The 22,195-nt window shown below is 32.7% G+C and overlaps 1 protein-coding gene across 2 annotated transcripts in view; it reads left to right on the top strand.

Annotated features, from left to right (window-relative positions):
- Window positions 1-22,195, top strand: part of SUCO (SUN domain containing ossification factor) — an 86,870-nt gene that overhangs the window by 33,542 nt on the left and 31,133 nt on the right. Inside the window, exons 1-10 of one of the 2 annotated variants that reach the window (XM_058540058.1) lie at window positions 3,080-3,157; window positions 3,331-3,454; window positions 4,153-4,289; window positions 6,563-6,630; window positions 13,197-13,304; window positions 14,854-14,959; window positions 17,299-17,319; window positions 17,522-17,577; window positions 18,070-18,161; window positions 19,048-19,113. In XM_058540058.1, coding sequence (XP_058396041.1) covers window positions 3,433-3,454; window positions 4,153-4,289; window positions 6,563-6,630; window positions 13,197-13,304; window positions 14,854-14,959; window positions 17,299-17,319; window positions 17,522-17,577; window positions 18,070-18,161; window positions 19,048-19,113 — 676 coding nt within the window. In that variant the 5' untranslated portion in view covers window positions 3,080-3,157; window positions 3,331-3,432. Of the gene's footprint in view, window positions 1-3,079; window positions 3,158-3,330; window positions 3,455-4,152; window positions 4,290-6,562; window positions 6,631-13,196; window positions 13,305-14,853; window positions 14,960-17,298; window positions 17,320-17,521; window positions 17,578-18,069; window positions 18,162-19,047; window positions 19,114-22,195 lie in introns of those variants that run through there. The other variant, XM_058540057.1, reaches the window with a different exon arrangement.

The following is a 22,195-nucleotide window of genomic DNA, read 5'->3' as shown; positions in this document are numbered from 1 at the left end:
TTGTCATTTGCTAACCATATTTGCCATAAAATCAGGGATTAAGTAGTTAATGACGAATGTGGAGCTGAGGTCAGCTGTGCTCCCTGAGAGCAAGTGGTTACTGCATGGTACTATTGCCAGTATATTGTTTATACATGAAGTTGTTCCAAGTCTGAACTCTCTTTGGTTGTATATAATTAAATGGTTTTCTGCCACTATCAACTGTTTGATACCAGATGCATAAAGTCCTTATTTAAGCAGTTTCTTAGGGAGCTATATAGAAGAAGCTATGATTATTAAAGTATCTTCAGAATATAAGTTTATCTCAGTAATACAAGGTTAAATCTAGGCTCTTCAACCAGAATTATTTTAAAGGAATATTTTACCTTTTATTATTTGTGTGCAAAATACAGTTAGACCAGCTTATATTGAAGAATATGATTCTTACAATAAAGGCAGGGCTTATCCCAGTGTAGCACTTTTACTTTCTTTTCTCCTTCTGAGTTCTACTTTGACTTCATGTAAAGGCCAGTACAGAATTTCCTGAAAAAATGTTGACAGAGAAGTCTAGGCTCCCTTCAGGTAAGAAATAACTAAGTAAAAGAGATGAGGCCACTCCATGAACTTAACAAAAATAAAACATGTAGAATCAAAGAGTAGTTCAGAGTACCGAGTACCACATCCACATTTGTGCGTTTTAATTTGGGTCTCCTGTTCTTCACCTTCTCTTTCATGTATTTTCAGTGAATCTGCACTTACAACTAACTAAACTTCATTCTGGAGCCTTTTACTATCACTGGACCAGCTTTTTCTATGATGCTTCTTGTAAATATAGATGCTCAGCATTTCATAGTCCAACATCTTGAAGGAACTAATTTTCCCAATGAAACCAAATACTATAGCCATAAATACAGTTAGACAAACATTACAAAAATGTCTTCTTTGGAACTATTTAAGTATCAAATATAAAATTCAAGCATGGCAGCTAGTTTTGTCCCAGAATCGCTTGTTCTCCTTAACCATTAGCAGACTGAGACTGCTCTTCAGTAACTTAAATGGTTTGTGAGTCTGCTAATAGGCAGAAGGGTGGAACTTTTAACTGAATTAATTACCTCCTAAAATAATATCCCAGAAAAATTTTCAGATAATGAGCACATTATGAAATATCTAGTGGTTTTGTGTATTATCCAGTTCAGGATAATTTTGCCCAGTTAAGTTTGTGTGAGCATGAGAGAGTTTGTTTTCTGATGCAGGTAGATCTTTGTGCTCTCTCTGGTCTCTCAAGGATCTGCAAGACACTGTTTACCGCGCTTATAGACAGTGCTTTAGAAAGTGATTTTATTGTATTGTTTAGTTCTGTTATTGTTGCTAAAAGCTGATTGTGATTGCTTTGCCTGGGCCTTAAAGAGTGTGTGTATGTTCTTTTTGTTGCATTTCTTTTAGTATTTGGGCTTTATCTTGAGTATCTCAGGTTAATTTTTATAAATATATGTTTCTTGTTTATTTTCTCACTATATTCAAACTAGATTTTTATCACTTAATTTTTAAGTTAAATTAGTGTTAATACTAGCTCTTTAATCTCTTTTCTGCCATTTGTTTTTTTTTAATAGCCACATACTTTATTTATTAAGTTAACTTGTTCTGCAAAACACTCCAACATGGGGGTTGTATGGGAACCAATTTGCTAAGTCTTCCTAAGGGGAGATTTTGGGTATTTGTATTAGTGTATTAGTTTTACACTGATGCACTGATTAGTATTAGTACTCAAAAACATGCCCTAATATAGCAAATATATACCATATGAGACTTGTGCTGTTTACCAGAGTGAGCTCTCTAAATAGATTTTGTACACTTCTGAATGCACCACATTATACGTTGTTTTAAGAATTCAGAAATAATTAAATAATGGAATGAACATCCTTGCATACATTATTCAGCTTAAGGAAAAAATTACAGATTGAATTGTGTGCCCTTCCCTGGTTACATTTTTTCTGTCCTCTTCAGATACAACCAGTATCTTGAACTGCTGTTTTTAAAAAAATTTTAGAGCGTGTTTTTCAACTTTTTCTAAATATGCATTACTATAAACAATATATACTATTATTTTTCATATTTTGAAATAATATAGAATGATATCATTTTACTCAACATTGTTTTTGAGATTTGCCGACTCATTGCTTTCACTGTAGTATTCAACTCTACCACAATTTATTCTTCAATTAATGGATATTTAGGTTTCTAATTTTTTGATATTACAAATAATGCTGCAGTAAGCATTCTTATGCACATTTTCTTAGGCACGTGTGTGTCTTCACTGATATTTATACATAGGAATGGAGTTATTGGGTCATAGGGTATGCACATCTTAATATTGCTAAATTTTAAACTCCCTTCAGCAGTCTAATAGATATCCCATGGCTCAATAGACATGCCACACTTGGCAACAGACTGTCACACTTTAACCTCCATCAGAATGGTATAATTTATTTGGTATCTCTGGTTTTCATATGCATTCTCTGATTATCGCATTATCTGAAATTGAGCATTTTGTATTTTCTCTTTGCTGAATTTATTGTCCCTCTCCCCCTCCTCCCTTATTGATTTGCAGACCGTCTTTATAGTTGGTAATAATCCTTTGTTGGCTGAATGTGTTGCAAATACTTCTTTCTTTCACTCTGTGGCTTACTGTACCATGTAATTTATGGTCTTTTGATATATTTAATTTTTAAATTTTAATCCAGCCAAGCGTATCACCTTTTTTTTTATGATTTATGCTTTCTTCATGTTGTTAAATCCTTTTATAGCCTGAATCATAAAGACATTTTGCTATATGTATTTTCTTTAAAGCTTTGTTTTTCACATTTAGTTTTTTAAATCTACCTTAAAATTTTTGTGTAAATGGTAATTTCTGTTACGGATTTTGTGGATACAATTTATTACATCTAAAATCAATTAGCTTTCTTTAATGTATATATATTATTTTAAATTACATTTTAAGGTGGATGCACTACAACTATAGTATTTATTAATTTGTACAGTTTATGTGTAATTGTTTGCCTAGGATATAATATAGGATTCTTTTTACAACCCATGCTTAAATTGCTAACATGTGAAGGAATGCATCCTGTGGTGCGTAGATAGAAGATTTCAATTCTTTCAAAAGAAACTCAACTTTTAGGTAAACCAAAACTTTTCTATTTACATTTTTCGCTTTTTCAAAATACTACATATCATTCATTATAAAATTGAACGTTTATTTAATTTGACAGAAACAGTTGTATTTACTTTTATAATTTATTAATCTGTTTTCTCTGTATTCTTGGAAAGTTGAAATCTGCTTATTTCTTTTAGAGTTCTGATTATACAAAACCAGGAGAAATTGACCCTACATCTGTAACAAGTCCCAAAGACCCAGAAGATATACCAACATTTGATGAATGGAAGAAGAAAGTTATGGAAGTAGAAAAAGAAAAAAGTAAGGAAGCACCATGATTTAAAAAAATTTTTTTAAAGGGAATGGTTTAAATATGCTTTTCTCTTTGATAAAATAAAATAAAACTTTTTAAAGATTAAACTTACCAAGATGCTGTTGATTACCCATATGTAGTTTACCTGTGTATATACAGTTTTAATGTTAATTAAAATCCATTCCTGTAACTTATTATATGAGGATAAGATAAAGAAGGCAGAGAAGTGATTTTCATCTCAATTTATAAGAGGAAAATTGAGGCATGGAAAGTTCCAAGTCATAAAGCTTTAAACTGTAAATAGAGCTGGGCTAAAGTATTAAACTTTCTGTTTGTGTTTGTTAGAAAAATTCTCAGAGTTAAGAATTCTTAATATCAGGGTTAGAGATAGAAGGATAGCATTCATACTGAATGGAATAAAATATATATTTTATATTTTAAAAAGCTTTGATTCTCATGGATAAGCTTCATTTTGTGAGTTATATTACTTAGATATAATTCAAGTAGTATGGATTTTTGTAGTTAATTTGTTTATCGGATATTTTAAAGCTATTGAGGTGAAGCATTTTGAATTTCTTGATGACTTTTTAAAATATTAAGCATTAAAACCTGTTCTTCTCTAGATGGCAGCCTGTTGATTTTGAGATCATTGTGTTGTTGGGGGTATTTTCAATCATAATCATCATATATATATGTTTATAATAAGGTTTATCTGCAGGTCAGTCAATGCATCCATCTTCTAATGGAGGTTTACATGCCACGAAAAAGGTCCAGAAAAATCGAAATAATTATGCCTCAGTAGAATGTGGGGCCAAAATTTTGGCAGCTAATCCAGAAGCCAAGGTATTTAAGTATAAAATTCTTCTATGTGTATAGGAAACTAGTGACTTTATTAAATATAGGCAGTGGTTTACCGGGAACTATATATATATATATATATTTTTTTTATAGATGTTTTAATAGTTTATAACATTGTGAAATTTTGGTTGTACATTTTTGTTTGTCCATCACCATATACATGTCTCCCTTCACCCCTTGTGCCCACCCCCTACCTCCATTGCCCCTGGTAACCACAATACAGTTTTCTCTGTCCATGTGTTGGTTTATATTCCACATATGAGTGAGATCATACGGTGTTTGTCTTTCTCTTTATGGCTTATTTCACTTAACATAATACCCTCCAGGTCCATCCATGTTGTTGCAAATGGGACGATTTTGTCTTTTTATGGCTGAGTAGTATTCCGTTGGATATATATACCACATCTTCTTGATCCAATCACCAATCAAGGGACACTTGGGTTGTTTCCACTTCTTGGCTATAGTGAATAATGCTGCAATGAACATAGGGGTGCATAAGCCTCTTTGGATTGTTGATTTCAGGTTCGTTAGATAGATTGCCAGTAGTGGGATAGCTGGATCATAGGGTATTTCTATTTTTAATTTTTGGAGGAATCTCCATACCATTTTCCATAGAAGCTGCACCAGTTTGCATTCCCACCAGCTGTGTATGAGGGTTCCTGTTTCTCCACATCCTCTCCAACATTTGTTGTTTTTTGTCTTGGTGATTATGGCCATTCTAATGGGCGTGAGGTGATATCTTAGTGTCATTTTGATTTGCATTTCCCTGATGATTAGTGATGGTTGAACATCTTTTCATGTGCCTATTGGCCATCTGTATATCTTCTTTGGAGAAGTGTCTGTTCATTTCCTCTGCCCATTTTTTGATCCGGTTGTTTGTTTTTTTGTTGTTCAGTTGTGTGAGTTCTTTATATATTAAGGAGATTAACCCCTTGTCAGATATATGTTTTGCAGATATTTTCTCCCGGCTGGTGGGTTGTCTGTTCATCTTGATTCTGGTTTCATTTGTCTTGTAGAAGCTCTTTAATCTGATAAAGTCCCACTTGCTTATATTTTCTTTAGTTTCCCTAGTCTGGGTAGGCATGTCATCCGAAAAGATTCCTTTATGACCAATGTCAAATAGTGTGTTGCCTATATTTTCTTCTATGAGTTTTATAGTTTCAGGTCTCACCTTCAGGTCTTTGATCCATTTTGAGTTAATTTTTATGAATGACGATAGCAGATGGTCCACTTTCATTCTTTTGCATGTGGCTGTCCAGTCGGGAATTATATTTTATCATGAGCTATTTTCCTAATTCACTAATAAATGCAGGATTATACTTTTAAAGACATTTTCTTGTGTGAATTCTTAGTTATATTGCTTGATACATTGCACCCTCTTGTTTTCTTTTGAAGGCTTTATTTTTTTTAGAGCAGTTTTAGGTTCATAGCAAATTCAGAGGAAGGTCCAGAGATTTGCCATATACCCCTGCACCCACACATGCATAGCCTCCTTCGTTATCAGTGTATCCCCCACCAGAGTGATACATTTGTTACAGTTGATGAACTTACATTGACACGTTATCACCCAAAGCCCATAGTTTACCTTAGAGTTCACTCGTGTATTCTGTGGGTTCGGACAAATGTATAATGACATGTATTCATTATTATGGTATCATACAGAGTATTTTCACTGCCCTAAAAATCGTCTGTGTTCTGCCTATACATCCCTCCTCCTTTCCAACCCCTGGCAACTACTGATCTTTTTACTGTTTCCATAGTTTTGACTTTTCCAGAATGTCATATAGTTGAAATCATACAGAATGTAGCCTTTTCAGCTGGCTTCTTTGACTTAGTAATATTCATTTAGGTTTCCTACATATCTTTTCATGGCTTGATATCTCATTTCTTTTTAGTGCTGAGTAATATTCTGTTGTCTGGATGTACCACAGTTTATTTATTCACTCACCTACTGAAAGTCATGTACTCTGGTTTTTGACTTTTAAAGCATGTGAAATTTTAAAAAGGAAATAGCTAGTAGAAAATCATTTTTCCTTTATGGTAACAGACATTTAATTTTAAATGTTTTGTTATAAAGCTAACAATGCTATAGCAATAATGGGTAAATTTTAGCCAAATTAGTGTTTTTTGCCAAATGAGTTTTTCAGAGTCTTAAGTATATTTTAATATCTAAAAATGTAGAAATTCTAGAAAGCTTAAGAGTTGAAATAAGTATTTTTTCCTTAAATAATTTATTCCCTCCCCCCTTTTTAAAATAGAGCACATCTGCTATTCTTATAGAAAATATGGATCTTTATATGTTGAATCCTTGCAGCACTAAAATTTGGTAAGTAATATAAAGTTTAATAAAGCACATTTATATATGTAGATATTGTTAAACTTTTATGTTAGGGTTCTATTGATTTATTCATGTAGTCACTTAATAAGCATTTATGCTTGATCGGTGCTGGTACTGTACTTATCTTAGGTCCTAGGATACAAAATTGAAGACAAAATATTTTTCCTTTTAAGGAGGTAAAAAAAAAAAGTGACAAATCTAGTCAAAGTATTATGAAATAGTTTAAAAAGTACTGCTGAAAGGATATTATAGGAACAGATGGAATGTAACTGCAAGAGAGGATGAGAGAGGGCTTCCTAGAAGAGGTAATTCTGAGCTGAATCTTGAAGGATTCATAGGAAGTGGCAAATGAGGGAAGGAGAGAGATTCAGGAACTGTAAGAATAAGGGGACAGTGCTAAAGGAACATAGTTCTTCTGGGCAACTATAAGTAGAAGCAACCTGAAAAAGTTATTTTAGTCATAACAAGAATAAAGTTACAGTTAGAGTAATTGTGGAAGATGGAACAGGAGAGTTAGTTTAGCAATAACCAGGCCCTCTGATGTTATGTATACCCAGCTTAGAATTTTTTTGAAGTTTATCTTAAAGACCATGGAGGGTAGCATTTGTTTTAAGTATGGAAGTGACATTATCTCATGGCCTACAGCAGAATGCAGTTGAAAGCAGGGAAACCAGTTAGAAACCTATTGTCAGACCTCACGTGAAAAATGAGGACTTTTAACTAACGCCTTGGCAATTTGGATACAGAGGGGGGATTTATCGGAAAGTTATTTATAGCAGATAAAATTGACAGCTCTTGGTTGGTAATTGGATATGAAGAAGAGAGAAGCATCTAGGAAATGTACCAGGATTTTGGCTTCACTGCTTGGATCTATGATTCTGCCATTGACTAAGAATATAGGCAAAGGAACAGATTTATGAGGGGGAAATAATGTTTGATATACCAACAGTTTATGAGATTACTCGATTTCATTGCTCAAAAGCAGCTGTTTAAAAAAGAATTGAGGTAAATGGTAAATCACCATCATGTTGATTTACTAAAATATATATATGTATGTATATATATAAAATTATTATCATTTTAGTTTAAGGAGAAACTTTCAACTTTAAAAGATAATGCTTATTCTTTTCTACTCTTGGCCTTCACCCCTTTTGGTAATATGCCCATTTAGATTCAATTTGCAAATTAATGCTAAACTATTTAAGAATATTAAGGGCTAATTTTAAAAACTTAATTTTTCCTTATGCCTTTTGGTCTGTAAATTGAATGTGAGAAAATGATTGTCTGAAATCATAATCAAAATGTTAGTTTTGAGTTTTTGTTTTTATTTGTAAAAGCCTCTATAGTCAGTAACAACTCAAGTTTTTATGCTCCAAAATTTTGTATTTCAAGCAGAGACATGCTGGGATGAAGTTTTATGAAGTAATCATTTCGCTTTATTCTGGGTTGCAGAATAAGTGATCATAGCTATCCATTTGTTTTTTAATGTTTCTTCCAGACAGCATGTATTTGTATATACGTGTTTACTGTATATTTTCCTTTTTGCTCATGTATGTGTGTGTCTTTTCATTGTATAATTAAAGAACCTCAGAGCACTTTTAACTGATTTCACCTGATTTAAGTGGGTTGCCCCCCCCCCCCCACCTAAGATATATTAAGACCACACAGTCTCACTATAGCTTTATAAGTCTTAATATCTGGTAGAATAAGTTTATATACCTCATCTTTGTCAGAAGTGACTTCACTATTCTTGCCCCTTTGTTTTTTCTTTTAAAATTTTAGAATCTTCTTGTCAGGGTCTATAAAATCATGCTGGCACTTTTATTGGAATTGTATTGAATCTCTAGATGAATTTCAGGATAATTTACATTTTAGGATTTTTGAATCTTCCTATTCTTTCGTTAGTCTGTTCGTTTGTTCATTCATTCATTCCTTCAGTGTTTATTCAGCACCTATTATGTGATGCTGCTGGTGCTAGAATAACATTGTTTCACAAAACAGACTGAGATCTCTGCTGCTGTGGATCTTATATCCCAGAGAGATGTCGATCCCTGATCACTAACGAGATTGAACATATTTTCATGTTTGCCAGTTTTTCCTCTCCTCTGAAATGCTTTATCTTTTCGCATGGTTTCTCTTGATTTGTTTGTTTTTTTCTTACTAGTCTAGTAAAAGTGTAGATATGATTTAGCAGTTTATCTTATAGAATGGATACAACTTAACAGTTTATCTTAACTCTGTGTGGGACATATATATGTAGTACATATTTTTTTTCAGTTTGTGAATTGTCCTTTTAATTTCTTAATAGGGTCTTTTGATGGATAGAAACTTTTAATTTTAATGTGGTTGAATTTATCTGTCTTATAATTTTGGATTTTTTAAGTCAGATCTCTCTGTTATGAAAAAAGGTAGTATCTTACCCTTTCTCCAGAGTTTAAAAGTTTTGCATTTCACATTTAGTTCTTTTTTTAATCCCAGTGGAATTGTTTTTTATATGGTGTTTAGGAGGGATTCAGTCTCCCCTCCCCATTTTTCTGTTCAGATAATCATTTATTCAGTAGTTCACATTTTCCCTTCTGATTTACAATCTGCCTTTATCATAAAGTTCCCTTGTATGCATAGATTTCTTTCTGTACTCTGTTCTGTTCCGTTGGTCAATTTATCATTACCTGCAGTAACACCACATTTTCTTTAGCTTTATAAATCTTAGTATCTGGTAGGGCAAGTTTTTGTACCATATTCTTCAGGACTAACTTGGCTATTCTTTTGCTTCTGCTTTTTCTTTTAAATCTTAGATTTATCCCGTTGAATTCCCCAAATGTCATATTGGATTTTGTTTGGAATTGTATTGAATTCTTAGATGATTTTCAGATACTGAGTTTCTTATCCATAAGTAGGGTATATCTTTCTTTAAGTTGTCTTTAATGTCTTTCAATAAGGTTATTATTATTTTTTTAAATTTCCATAGAAGTATTGTATATCTTTTGTTAAATTTGTTTGTAGGCAGCTATTTTTTGTTGCTGTTGTAAATATCTTTACAAAATTACGTTTGCTGTTTACAGATGTGCAGTTGTTTTTATATATGGATCTTATATCCAGCTACCTTCTTATATTCTCTTGTTATTTCTAATAATATGTAAAGTCTTTGGGGATTTCTGTGTAGAAAATTATAGCTTCTCTCTATATTTCTTCCTTTTTGAAAATTTGTAATCCTTTTTATTATATTTTGCTTTTTTTGTCTTCATGTGCTGGCTAGGTCCTTGAAAATTGTGAATAGAAACAGTGATAGTAGGCAATCATGTTTTTCCTTATTTTGAAAGCAGTGTCTCTAACCTTACGTCATTAGACATGTTCTAAGTTTGGAACTCAACTCTAAATCGTCTGGGATTTAGACGTGGGAAGATATGAATTCTAAATTAAATTAAGTGTTTAATTTTAAAAATAAGTAATACATTCACATGGTTCAAATACAAAAAGGTATTTAAAAAGGGTAGGGGAGATACAGTGAGAAATATCCTTCTAATCTCTGTCATCCGTCTTCCTATTCAGTGTTAAATTTTTAGATATCTTTTTATATTCTTTATGCAAATACAAATATAGATTCTAACTTATCTCTTTTCACAGAAGTTAGTATATGATACATGCTATTTTTCACCTTGAATTAAGTTTTAACTTAAAAATATCTTGGTTGTCTTTTTATTTTATTCATAGAGAACTTTCTCATTCTTTTTGATAGCTGCATAAAATTCCATTATATGGTTGTACCAAGATTTAACTAGTCCTCTGTTGATGGATATTTGGGTTGTTTATAATCTTTTGCCATGACGGACAGTGTTACTATAAATAAGCTTGTATATGCACCATTTTGTACTTGTGTGAATAGATGGGAAGATTTTAAAACTATATTTAAAAGAAATAGTTATAAGACTATTTAGGTTTTCTATTTCCTCTTCAGTTAATTTTGGTCAATTATATTTTTCTAGGAATTTGTCTTTAATCCATTTTCAAAGTTTTTGTAGTAAAGTTGTTTATGGTATTCTCTATTGTTTAAAGATTTTTCTATTTTAAAGATGTCTTCTTTTAAAAAATTCTTGATATTTTTATTTATGCCCTCTCCCCTAATCTCCACAGAAATTTGTCTATTTTGGCTTTATTGATTACCTCTATCATGTCTTTGTTTACTGTTTCATGGATTTCTGCTTCTATCTTTATTTTATACTTTCTTTGGGTTTAGTCTGTTGAACTTAAAAATTTTTTTCTAATATACACATTTAAAGTTATAAATTTCCTTCTTAATTGCATCATCTAAATTTTGGTACATGGTATTTTGTCAAACTACTCTTGTGTTTAGATCTATTACTTTACGGATCTTTTAAAATTACTGACACATATTGAAATTGGATTTGTCAGCTTTTATATGTAGTTCCATTAATTTGCACGCAGTGTCCTCTGCTTCTAAGAAAATGTGAAAGATGAGGCAGAAAGATATAATGAAAGAACATTTTAAAATCAACTTTAATAAGGAATAATTACATATGTACTAATTTTTTATATATTATGGGGCTATTGGTGTATATATTATGGGACTGGTAGGTGCATGTGAGTTTTAGAATTATTAAATCTTCCTGGTGAATTGACTCTTTATACCTGGTAATACATTTGTCTGAAAACTTATTTTATCTGATATTAATGTAGCTCATGTCTTCTTAGAAATGGAGAACATGGTATGCAAAAAAGGAGGTGGGGAAGAAGGAGCTTTTTATTTTCTTCTTAAAGCTCTTTGAGATTTATTTTCTCCATTGTAAATAAAAAGCAAAGTCTGAGTCTGATTTTGTTTAGTTCCCTCTCCCCAGGGTGTTGTGGTGGTATGGAAAATATTTAGGCTGTGGAACCAGATAGATTTGTGTTCTGACTTTAGCTTCACTACTTATTGGCTAAATGACTATTAGTTGGGGCTTTTGATTCTGCTGCTTTAACAGAGGCCAAATAACTGTGGTTTAAATAAGATAGACATTTAATTTTTTTCTGGCATAAAAGCTCAAGCTGGTAGGTGGTGCAGGGGTGTAACACAGAACAATTAAAGGACACACACCTTCCGTTGAGAGCAAATGGAGAGGTAGCAGCTTCCTTTTAAAGGCTTGACTTGGAAGTTGTACTCGACACTTCTGCTCACATCCCATCACCCAGAACTAAGTAATATGGCCAAGACTGGGAAATACAGTCTTTGATGGGTGGCCATATACTCAGCTACATCTTGGGGGATTCTGTAACTAAAAAGCAAAAGGGAAGAAGGTGAAGTAACCAGTTAGTGTTTATTGAATGATTATATAAAATGGAGATAATATCCTTTGCAGTTTGGTTTTATAAGAATTAAATCAAATGATGGATGTAAATCATCTACCATGGTTTCTGACCCAGAGTAAGCATTTAGCAGATGTTAGTTTGCTTCTCTTCACGAGCTTTTCTCTGAAACCTGATTGCTCCATCTCCTGGAACTTGCCTCTGTTGCTCTCCAAGATTAAAGAAATATGCTAATTTTAATGCTTTTGATTTATTTAGCATTTAATCTCATTTAATATAATAATTAGTTTGTTAAAGTATTGATTGGAGTGCTAGATGTCATGAATATTTCTTTTCCCCAAATGCCATACTATATGCGGTTTTATTTTACACACATGGCACAATACTTTTAATTTTTTCCTAGCAGCAATATTTTGTGGTATCTTTCCGTGTTCATAAATATAGGTCTCTAAAATCGTTTTTTAAAAACAGCTTTATTGAGGCATAGTTGACATACAATAAACTACATGTAAAATAACGTCGAAGTATACAATTTGATAACTTTTGACGTTTATATATCTATGAAACCATCACACGATAGAGATAATGAACATATCCATCTCCCCAAAAAGTTTTCTCGTGCCCCTTTGTAGTTTTTTCCTCCTAACACCCCTCCCAGCAATAAGAGATCTCTTTTCTACCACTACCAGCCATTCTTAATGGCTGTCTGGTATTTCATTGCCTGAGTGGACCACAATTTGTTAATCAGTCCTTTTTGCTAAACATTTAGGTTGATTCCCAACCACTCTTATAAACTGTGCTTTGATATATTAAAATGTATATACAAGGGTGAACCTTAGGATAAATTTTTAAAAGTGTATTGCTGTATCAAAGGCTATGGAACCTTTTGAGATAACATATATGCCAAACTGCCCTCTAGACTAGTTAGTTTACACTGTCACTAGCTGTTCTTAGTGAGGTCATTCTTAGAAAAAGAATGACCTTTGTCATTAAAAAGAGAATCTTTTAAAAAATATGGGACAAAATCAACATCTTGTTTTACTTATAGTTTTTTTTCCCCCCACTAATGATGTGCTTGGGAAATACTTAACGGTGTTCCCTTGTGGGTAACTAAGGCTGAAAATCCTCCTCCTTCCTTTTTTTATGAGTCACTGAATGGATATCTAGTTTATGCAAACTGTTAATGTCATGTTTAATATGAACTGTTACTTTGGTTGGTTTATCTAAATAATCATCTTGTGTTCTTTTTGAAGGTTTGTTATTGAACTTTGTGAACCAATTCAAGTAAAGCAGCTTGATATTGCAAATTATGAATTATTTTCTTCTACTCCTAAAGACTTTCTGGTTTCTATCAGTGACAGGTAAATTCTAAAGCTGGTTTTTACAGAGTTTATGTTGGATCTCCAGAATACAGATTTAAAAATGGGTCACTTTTTAAAACTTTAATCATTTTATTTTTTATTTTAATATGTCAATTTGTAAGAACAGTAATAATACTACGCTAGTATAGACACTTGTTAATCAGTCACTTTCATTAACTCATCTAGTGCTTAGAACAACCATATTATAAAGTGAGGACACAGACAAAGAGAGATTAAGTAGCTTGCCCAGGTCACATGACTTGTGAGTTGGAGAACCAAGATTCAAACCTAGATCTGTATGACTTTAAAGTCCTTACTTTTAATTACTATGCTCTATTGCTTCCAAATGTTTCCTTTGAGAGTCATTAAAAACAAACGTGTACTTCATTTTATATCATGAGGTATATTTTTGTTAAAGTATATTTTAAAACTGTTGTGTGTGTGTGATTATAAAAGAAATAAACATACATTGTAACGGATTTGGTAAAGAACCGCAATCCTATCAACCAAAGATAACTATTATTAGCATTTTAATATATTCCTTCCAGCCTTTTCTATGTATTTATTTACTAATCTTACCAAAAATATTCGGTTCTTACTGCTTACATCCTGAGAATATCCTGTTTTCTTTTAAACTGACCACTTTAAATGAGTACTTAGTATTTTCCCCCCACTGGAGGTGTTTATTCATTCCATAAATACTTTTTGAGTGCTCATGATATGTCATGTAGGATGCCTTTATTTATTTAACCATTCTTCTATCATTCATCATTAAGGGTTTTCCAGGTGTTTCTTCCCCCACTCCCCACTCAGCGTTGCATATGTATATTTTTTGAAATCAATGTTCAAGACCTTTTGAGAATTCCATTTTCTTCCACTAACCTTGTTCAGATCACTTCCTTTTCTCTAAGCTGTAATATGTCAAGGGACATATTCAGCTCTGGTAAGTAAAGTGTATTTTTTTTAACGTGATAAGAGAGCGCTCATTACTTTGAGGAATTCTTAAATGCTATAGTAAACAAAAATAATAGTTTGAGGGTTTTTTTAGATTCCTTTTTAAAGAGGGATTAGCTATGTACGATCTGTGAAATTTAAATATGATGATACAGGGTTTTTTCTGTTTTCCTTTCTACTAGTAGTTTTATTTATACTTTATATCATCACACCCTTGTCAGTACATGAAGAGTAGTACCTCCTTCTTCCAGAACAATCTCTTGCTACTTTCTGTTTTAAAACCTCAAGTTTACTTGGAAGCCCTCTCAAACCCCAAGAAGCAGTCCTGTTCCTACTTTTGTCTTCTCCTGTTTTCCCTTCTATTTGACAATGATGTGATTTTTCAAGGTATTCTTTCCCTGCAAAGAGGAACCTGTTAGTTTTAATTGGAAAAGAAAATATATTTCTTCAACACAATATTTAATTCATATTTAAACTATGTTAAGTCAGTCTGTTTACCTGGAGAGGAAAAAAAGTACACAGGATATATTTTGAAGATGTGATGGTTTGTGTTTTATGGTTTTTCAAAAGAATATTTATATTTTATATTTTCTAGATATCCTACAAATAAGTGGATTAAGCTGGGTACTTTTCATGGTAGAGATGAGAGGAATGTCCAGAGTTTCCCTTTAGATGAACAGATGTATGCAAAATATGTGAAGGTAATGTTTATAAATACAGGACTATGTTCTATAATGAAAATATACCTGTTATTCATACTTTATACCTCACGCCACTTGTTTAGAAATCAGAAAAATTAAGAGGAAATTTACTGCAGTATACTGTTTAATAAAACAGTTCTTGCTTGGATATATTATTTTATGAGACAAATTATTACTTATTAGTATTATAAATATTATATTAATATATCCCCTTCTGCATAACTGGAAACTTAGGCCAGTTATTTGATATTTGTGGTTCTGATGAAATTCTACATTATAATACTTAATTTTTTTGAATCTTTATATAAAATGTCATCTTCATAGTATTATACTTCCCTCTATTTCAAAACCCAAATCGTTAGTCACTGAAGTCTTTAAAGTAAGTCTGATTTCTTAACTTATTAGTTAGAGTATGATTCTGGATCATTTCAATTTTAATATCCAATTATTGTCATTATTATAGATTTTGCCTTTTCTTTGTATATTCAAGTAAAATATTCTGTGTCCAAATACCAATTGCAAATAAAGTAAACTTTTAGACATTTATATTCCATGTTTCTGCTGCTTCCTCCACCAGTAAATCAAGTAGAATTGTTACTCTTGAATTGGATTTAGACAAAATGTGGAAATTTCCTATTCCTCTCCGCCCCTCCTTTTTTCCTTTAAAATAATAGCCATACCTTAAAGTACCACTGTGTTAATAATATCAACTTTGGAATGACACCAGCTCTAATTTCTCTCTTTTCTTCCTTAAATGTGAGAACATATAACTATCTAATTGTCTTCTGGGATTTTACTGTCTGTGTCTTTTTTAAGCATGTATTAAATTGGCTTCTATGAATGGGTAAACTTGTAGTATTCCTACTCTCAGTCTAAACATGCTAAATTCTATTTTTAAAATACAGTTGATATTCTCAATTAATGATTCAACAGTGTTCAGAAAAATGAAGGTACATTTTTAGTTCCTTTTAAAATGACTACTGAAACAATTGTTTAATGACCTTTTTATACAGCACAGTTTCTACACTGTGATGAGGAAAAAATTCTTAAAAATTATTTGGCAGGTGATATAGTTGTATTTAGTTTTACAGGTAAGACAACTCACATGTTACAAAATAGTGCCAAGGATCATTCTTTATACCATCTACTTCGTTAATAATGGAAGAACATTTTATTGATGGCATAAAAAATGCTATATAAAACTCCATCCCTTGTCCTTTTTATGGTGGGAGACTAGAGCATTTTGACAATTAGTTTTCTACAAAGGCCTTTTTGGTAGGAATAAGTCAAAAAGAAAAAAATATTTACTTGTGATTCTTATGTAATAGTAATAAATGTTATACAAGTTTACCTGGGTTTTCCTTATCCCAAAAGAACTAAACCCAAATCTACAAACTACTTTTTAATAGTTTATATTTTAAAAGTGGATTGATATGGGCTGGACTGGTGGCTTAGCGGTTAAGTGCGCGCGCTCCGCTACTGGCAGCCCGGGTTCGGATCCCGGGCGCGCACCGCCGCACTGCTTCTCCGGCCATTCTGAGGCCGTGTCCCACATACAGCAACTAGAAGGATGTGCAACTATGACATACAGCTATCTGCTGGGGGGCTTTGGGGGAAAAAAAAAAAAAGGAGGAGGATTGGCAATAGATGTTAGCTCAGAGCCGGTCTTCCTCAGCAAAAAGAGGAGGATTAGCTCACGGATGTTAGCTCAGGGCTGATCTTCCTCACAAAAAAAAAAAATAAAAAAATAAAAGTGGATTGATATATATCATCTAGTTCTGTAAGTTATACTTGAAATAACAGCATACCAAAAACTCATGCTTTCCCTAAAACAATTTGTATACAATATTATACAGGAATAAATATCATTTTATATTATGCTAGCTAATCTCTTCATCAATATGTACGTACATAGATATATATATCCACATATGTATCAATATATAAATTCATATATAGATATATAAATGATACATATGAATAATATTTAAAGTAATATAAGGCACAAGTTATTTCTAGATACTGTTTATTAATTACTTCAGAATGCTTTTGTATCTAACAAATAAAACAGCAGCAATGAGTTTTAGGTTAACTTAATAACCTTAAAATCAATTTATTTTATTACAATTAGACTATACTTTTTCATTGTGATGGTAAAAATTTAAATCATCGCTTTGGTTTCTGCAAAGAATTAAGAGTACTACAATGTTATCCATCACAGTACATTGCTTTCTGTACTTTAATTATGTGATATAATTTACAAATATTAAATGTTGCTTATGGCATGTTATCCAGACTTTGAAACTGATTTCTTTTTCTTTTCCTTTCTCTTGCTTCAGATGTTCATCAAGTACATAAAGGTTAGCAACCTACTCTTTTGCAATATTGAATAACAGAGCATGGCATATTACTGCATGGCAAAAAAGCAAAACGTCACAAGTATTGACTTTTGGGGAAGTGAGGACTTTATTTTTAGAAATGTTATAATGAAAACAACTGAATATATTGTTAGATAATATGCATGGTGCTGGCTTCCCATTTCATGTACTTTTCATTCTTTAGGTGGAGTTGGTATCACATTTTGGATCAGAGCACTTTTGTCCATTAAGCCTTATAAGGTAATACAGAACAAAATACATTTACTGAGTGGTTTAAAAAAAACGATACACAAAAATCCCAATTTGTTTAAAGTGAAGAAATGATTTTCTATGTGAAGTTAATACCATAGAAATGTAAACTGTTAAGCCTGTCTTGCTCTGGAATACATTTTAGAAAAATGCCAAAATTTCCTCTGAGAAAAAATAACCATTGTTTTATGTGTTTGGTTTAGTTTGCTTGCTATTTTGCTATCATGATTATATATGTAAACATTTTAGACTGCTATCAAAACTTGGTCATTATGTTTTTAAATGCCTTAAATAGATTAATTTTACATTTTAATGTAAAAGTGGATGACTGCAGTGTAAGGAGCAGTCATTATTTTGGAGTCCAGAAGCTAATGGCCCTCAAAAGATGACCAAAGTTAATGTATTTTGTCATTTATTGTGAAGAGATGAGTCTTAACAACTCTGTTTTGTTTTGGAAGTCTTTAATAAAGTTGTTGTTAATAGGGTATTTGGCACTAGCATGGTGGAAGAATATGAAGAGATTGCTGATTCCCAGTATCAGTCAGAACGTCAAGAATTATTTGATGAGGACTATGGTAAGTGGCTTTAAAACAGGTAACTACTATGTATGTTAGTTTCTAAGTCAGATAGTAATGGGTAAGTATAGGTCACTTTGAAAAATCAGTACGGGTCCAGCGCGCTCTGCTTAGGTGGCCTGGGTTTGCGGGTTCGGATCCTGGGTCTTGCACTTGTTGGCCATGCTGTGGCGGCGACCCACATACAAAGTAGGGGAGGATTGGCATGGATATTAGCTCGGGGCAAGTCTTCCTCACCAAAAAAAAAAAAAAAAAAAAAAAAAAAAATCAATATGATGGTTGTCTTTAGACTTTAGTTTTTTCTTTGTTTTTAACCCTAATAACTAATTTTTCTCTATGCCAGGCCCCAAAACCTATTAAACTCATAAGGTAACTGAAGTAGTAGAATTGAACATTAATTTCTTTGATTTGCCTTGAGCCTAAAGAGCAAGCACATTGAGGCCTGAGCCTTTGAGAAACTCTTGTGAGCTTGAAGGGGTAGGAAAAGGTTTTATGACACCCTCCTTTTCTGCTTTATCAAGTCCTTGTTTTAAAATGTCTTAAATTATAATCTGGACAATCTAAGTTTTCCCTTCCCTAGTTTTCCCATAAATGAAACGAAGATGTTTACTAGGGGTTGGTAAAGTACACTGAAAGCTTGAATAAAAATTTTATAAATGTGATTAAAATTTTGGTAAGCAGTAGAATTATTTTCTTTGGTTCACATCTGTTTGATAAATGGCTTCTGAATCTCCTTTTCTTTTTGTGAACGTATTTTACGTGTATAATGAATATTTATTATAAAATCTGTCTTAAACATCAACTGACTTTGACAGGACATAATTGGATCTTTATACATATTGGAGATAGTTCTCAGCATCATTGCCTTCATTTTCTCTTCAAACAGATTATCCACTGGATTATAATACTGGGGAGGACAAATCCTCAAAAAATCTTCTTGGCTCTGCTACAAGTGAGTATTTTGGGGTTTTCCTAGTCACTGTTAAGTGTTTCTTAATTGTTTTTTTCCTGACATACGTGGACATTTTGTTGTGGTATAGTTTAGGAGGCTCCTGCTCCCAGTGTTGAACTTTGAGCTGAAATCAAAGATACTGGCTTTTGAAAAGAATTTCTGTGGAAATAAAATAGAAGAGTGGGTGAAAAGAATGAGGAGAGGAAAAAATGCATAAGTTGATTTTTCTACGATAATTAAGTGCTCATATTTTTAGGCATATTCCTTAGAGTGAAGAAAGGTCTGTGAATTTATTTGGGGACGGAATTATTAAAGAGATCCTAGATCATATGAGTAGGAGCATCTGGGTAATCATACTGGATGGAAGAGGAATTTGAACAGTAGTTTCAGAGGTGCTGTGCATCAGTGAAATCCTAGGAAATGAGGATTCGTTAATCAATGGATATGATTAGTTTCCTATTTAATTACAAAATATAAAGGCTGTTCTTGTTAATAATAATAATGACTCCCAAGCAATAACAATAATAGTAATAATAATATACTCTTTGTAAACTAAAGACACAATGACTAAGATATACTAGTGGTTTAGTTTCTTGTATTTCCAACCTAGTATCTGAATCTAGTGGTAGGCTAGCTCGGGAGACTCCTGGAAAGACCTTTACCAACTGACACTTTACTTTTACAGTCAGAATGTGGATAGGTATATTTTAATGTTTGCTATTTTTGGTTATTCCTGAACTTATTGGAAGAAGTTTTCTTTTTATTTGGAGAGTAATAATTGAATTTAATATGAGTAAATTTTAGTAGAATAGAACATTAGCTGCTTGGGCATTCCCCTTGTTGCTCTTAGTGAGTTGAATTGCTTGAATCCCAATCTCACTACGCACATTGTCTTTATAGCTTTTTAAAATACTCAACCAGTAGTATGTATACTCAGGAGTATGTACCTAAGCTACAGTATATGGAGTTAAGAGTCACTTCTTTTTCATCTTTTCTTTTTTCCCTTTTTTTTCTCCTTCTCCTCTTCCCCTCCATGGAAGACTATAAACTTAGGTGGACTTTTTGAGGAACAGGAAGAAGAGTGTTAAAAATACTTGCATAAGGAGAATCCGTTTATGTGATATTTAACTTTGTTACGTATTAGCTCAGTGTTTGTTTTACTCTATTGCTAGTCACCTAACTTTTTAGATATTAGTGACTACTTTTAAGAAGGTCCTTAGCTATCTAGTTTATGATGGCATTAAAAATGGCACCTCATTCACTGCTGTGGGATGTAGTCTTTTAGGAGTGAAAAAATGGTGCTATTTTATCTATCTGTATATTAATATTATTGTCGGTGTCCTTAAATTTATTTTAAAAAATTCTGTGTTAACGTAATAGTCATCATAGCTCTGTGATGCTGAATTAGCTGTGAGGAAGCGTCATTATTTTATGGGGCCAGAAAATAGTCCCAGACTAAAAGATCTCTAGCTTCTGGTGATTACTGGGAAGGTGGGGGCACCTTAGTGAAGTAATGGCTTACCATAGTTTTAGATAAAGGAAACTGCTGTTGATATTCTTGGTTTCTTTTTCTTTCTTTTGGGATTAACTCCTAGACACCATTAAACCTAGCTATATTTCAGTGGAGAACATGTCCCTATTTGTAATACTTCTTTGACCAATATATTATTTTAATTAATTATACATAGAATCTTCTTTAGATCCTGCTTTTTGGCTTTTTCTCCTTGAAGGTGTGTTTCTTGGTAACTAAAAATCTCTTCTGTGGATCTCTGGAAAGGTATTTACTTTCCAGTGTTCTAGGTGTTGAATTTGTGTGGTGAAACAAGATGAGTTGGAACGATGTCAGCTAAGCCTAAGCATGGAAAATGGGATTTAAAAAGATCTCCATCTCTTGAAGTTTCAGAACAAGAGAGGCAGTAGGAGCTGAGCAATAAGACTTTGCTGTCATCAAGCCTATAGGCATGACCTAATACTCCTGCTTGCTATACCTGTGTCCTACTAGTTTTCTCTGAAGAGTCTGGGACTGTTTTTGAGCCTGACCTAGCTACCACCTCCAAGGTGGTATAACTTTAAGGAGTAAATAGCAGAGTGGAATCAGGCCAAATAGCTAGTCTCTGGCACTAGAATGTCTGAGTTTGACTGTAATCATCACCACTTCATAAATTAGCTTGAAATTGATCAATTTTGGACCAATTTTTATTTTGTTTTTAATATTTACATGGTGTCTCCCAAAGTGAATTCCATGGCTTTAATCCTAATGAATCTCCTTTTTCCTTTTGCTATTGAGCAGTTAGTAGTTATAGGAAATATATGTTACCAGAGTATGTTGCTTCTAATGGACTTGGTTGTCATAGAGCATGCATACTGCATATTTAGACATTCTTGATATTATATAATTTACTTCCAAAAAGGGAGAAACTACAATCCTAGAGCAGCATTCTTGGCTTTGTGTCTGTGCCAGGTCTGACAACTCTTCTGCCTGATTCTTTTGTTTACGTTCTTGAACCAAAACATTTAAATATTTTATATTGACAAGAATTCTTCATGTTACTCTGCTTTCCTTGTGCTTTGTCATGTGGATTTTCCAGATAACACTCTACTTTGATATTCTTGCAAGTCTGCCTTTACTCCTAAATATGGTCTGCATTTTGTTAGAATTGTCAGATCTGCTAAAGGCCAGGTTTCAGTGTATATGTTTAAGACATATAACAAAAAACTATACTTTTGTTTTAAGTCAAAGTATTTTTTATGACAGTGTGTATTTTAAGGTCCTTGAAGGAAAAGAGGGAATGAAGGTGGGCATGTTGCAGAGGTTGCAGCTGGATACACAGGGGAGGAAGTAGTTTTTCTGTTGGTTTGTCTTGTTATGTTATAGTGTAGGTAGTTTGTTTTCTGTATTAAAAAGAGCCATTGGTGTGCTGGAGACTGAGTATAACATGTTATTTGGTCCCTAGGAGAATTTCATTCCTGAAGGGATGAGATGGAATGAATAGTTGCCCAACTCAAAGATAAAAGTGTTGGCTTATCCAGGAGAAATTACGGACCGATATCTAGTTTGGCACTATATTCCAAATTATTACCT

Source organism: Diceros bicornis, chromosome 4 (genome assembly GCF_020826845.1).
Source record: "Diceros bicornis minor isolate mBicDic1 chromosome 4, mDicBic1.mat.cur, whole genome shotgun sequence".
Lineage (NCBI taxonomy): Eukaryota > Metazoa > Chordata > Mammalia > Perissodactyla > Rhinocerotidae > Diceros > Diceros bicornis.
The sequence above is the reverse complement of the archived record's forward strand: the minus strand, read 5'-3'. Positions and strand labels throughout refer to the sequence as shown.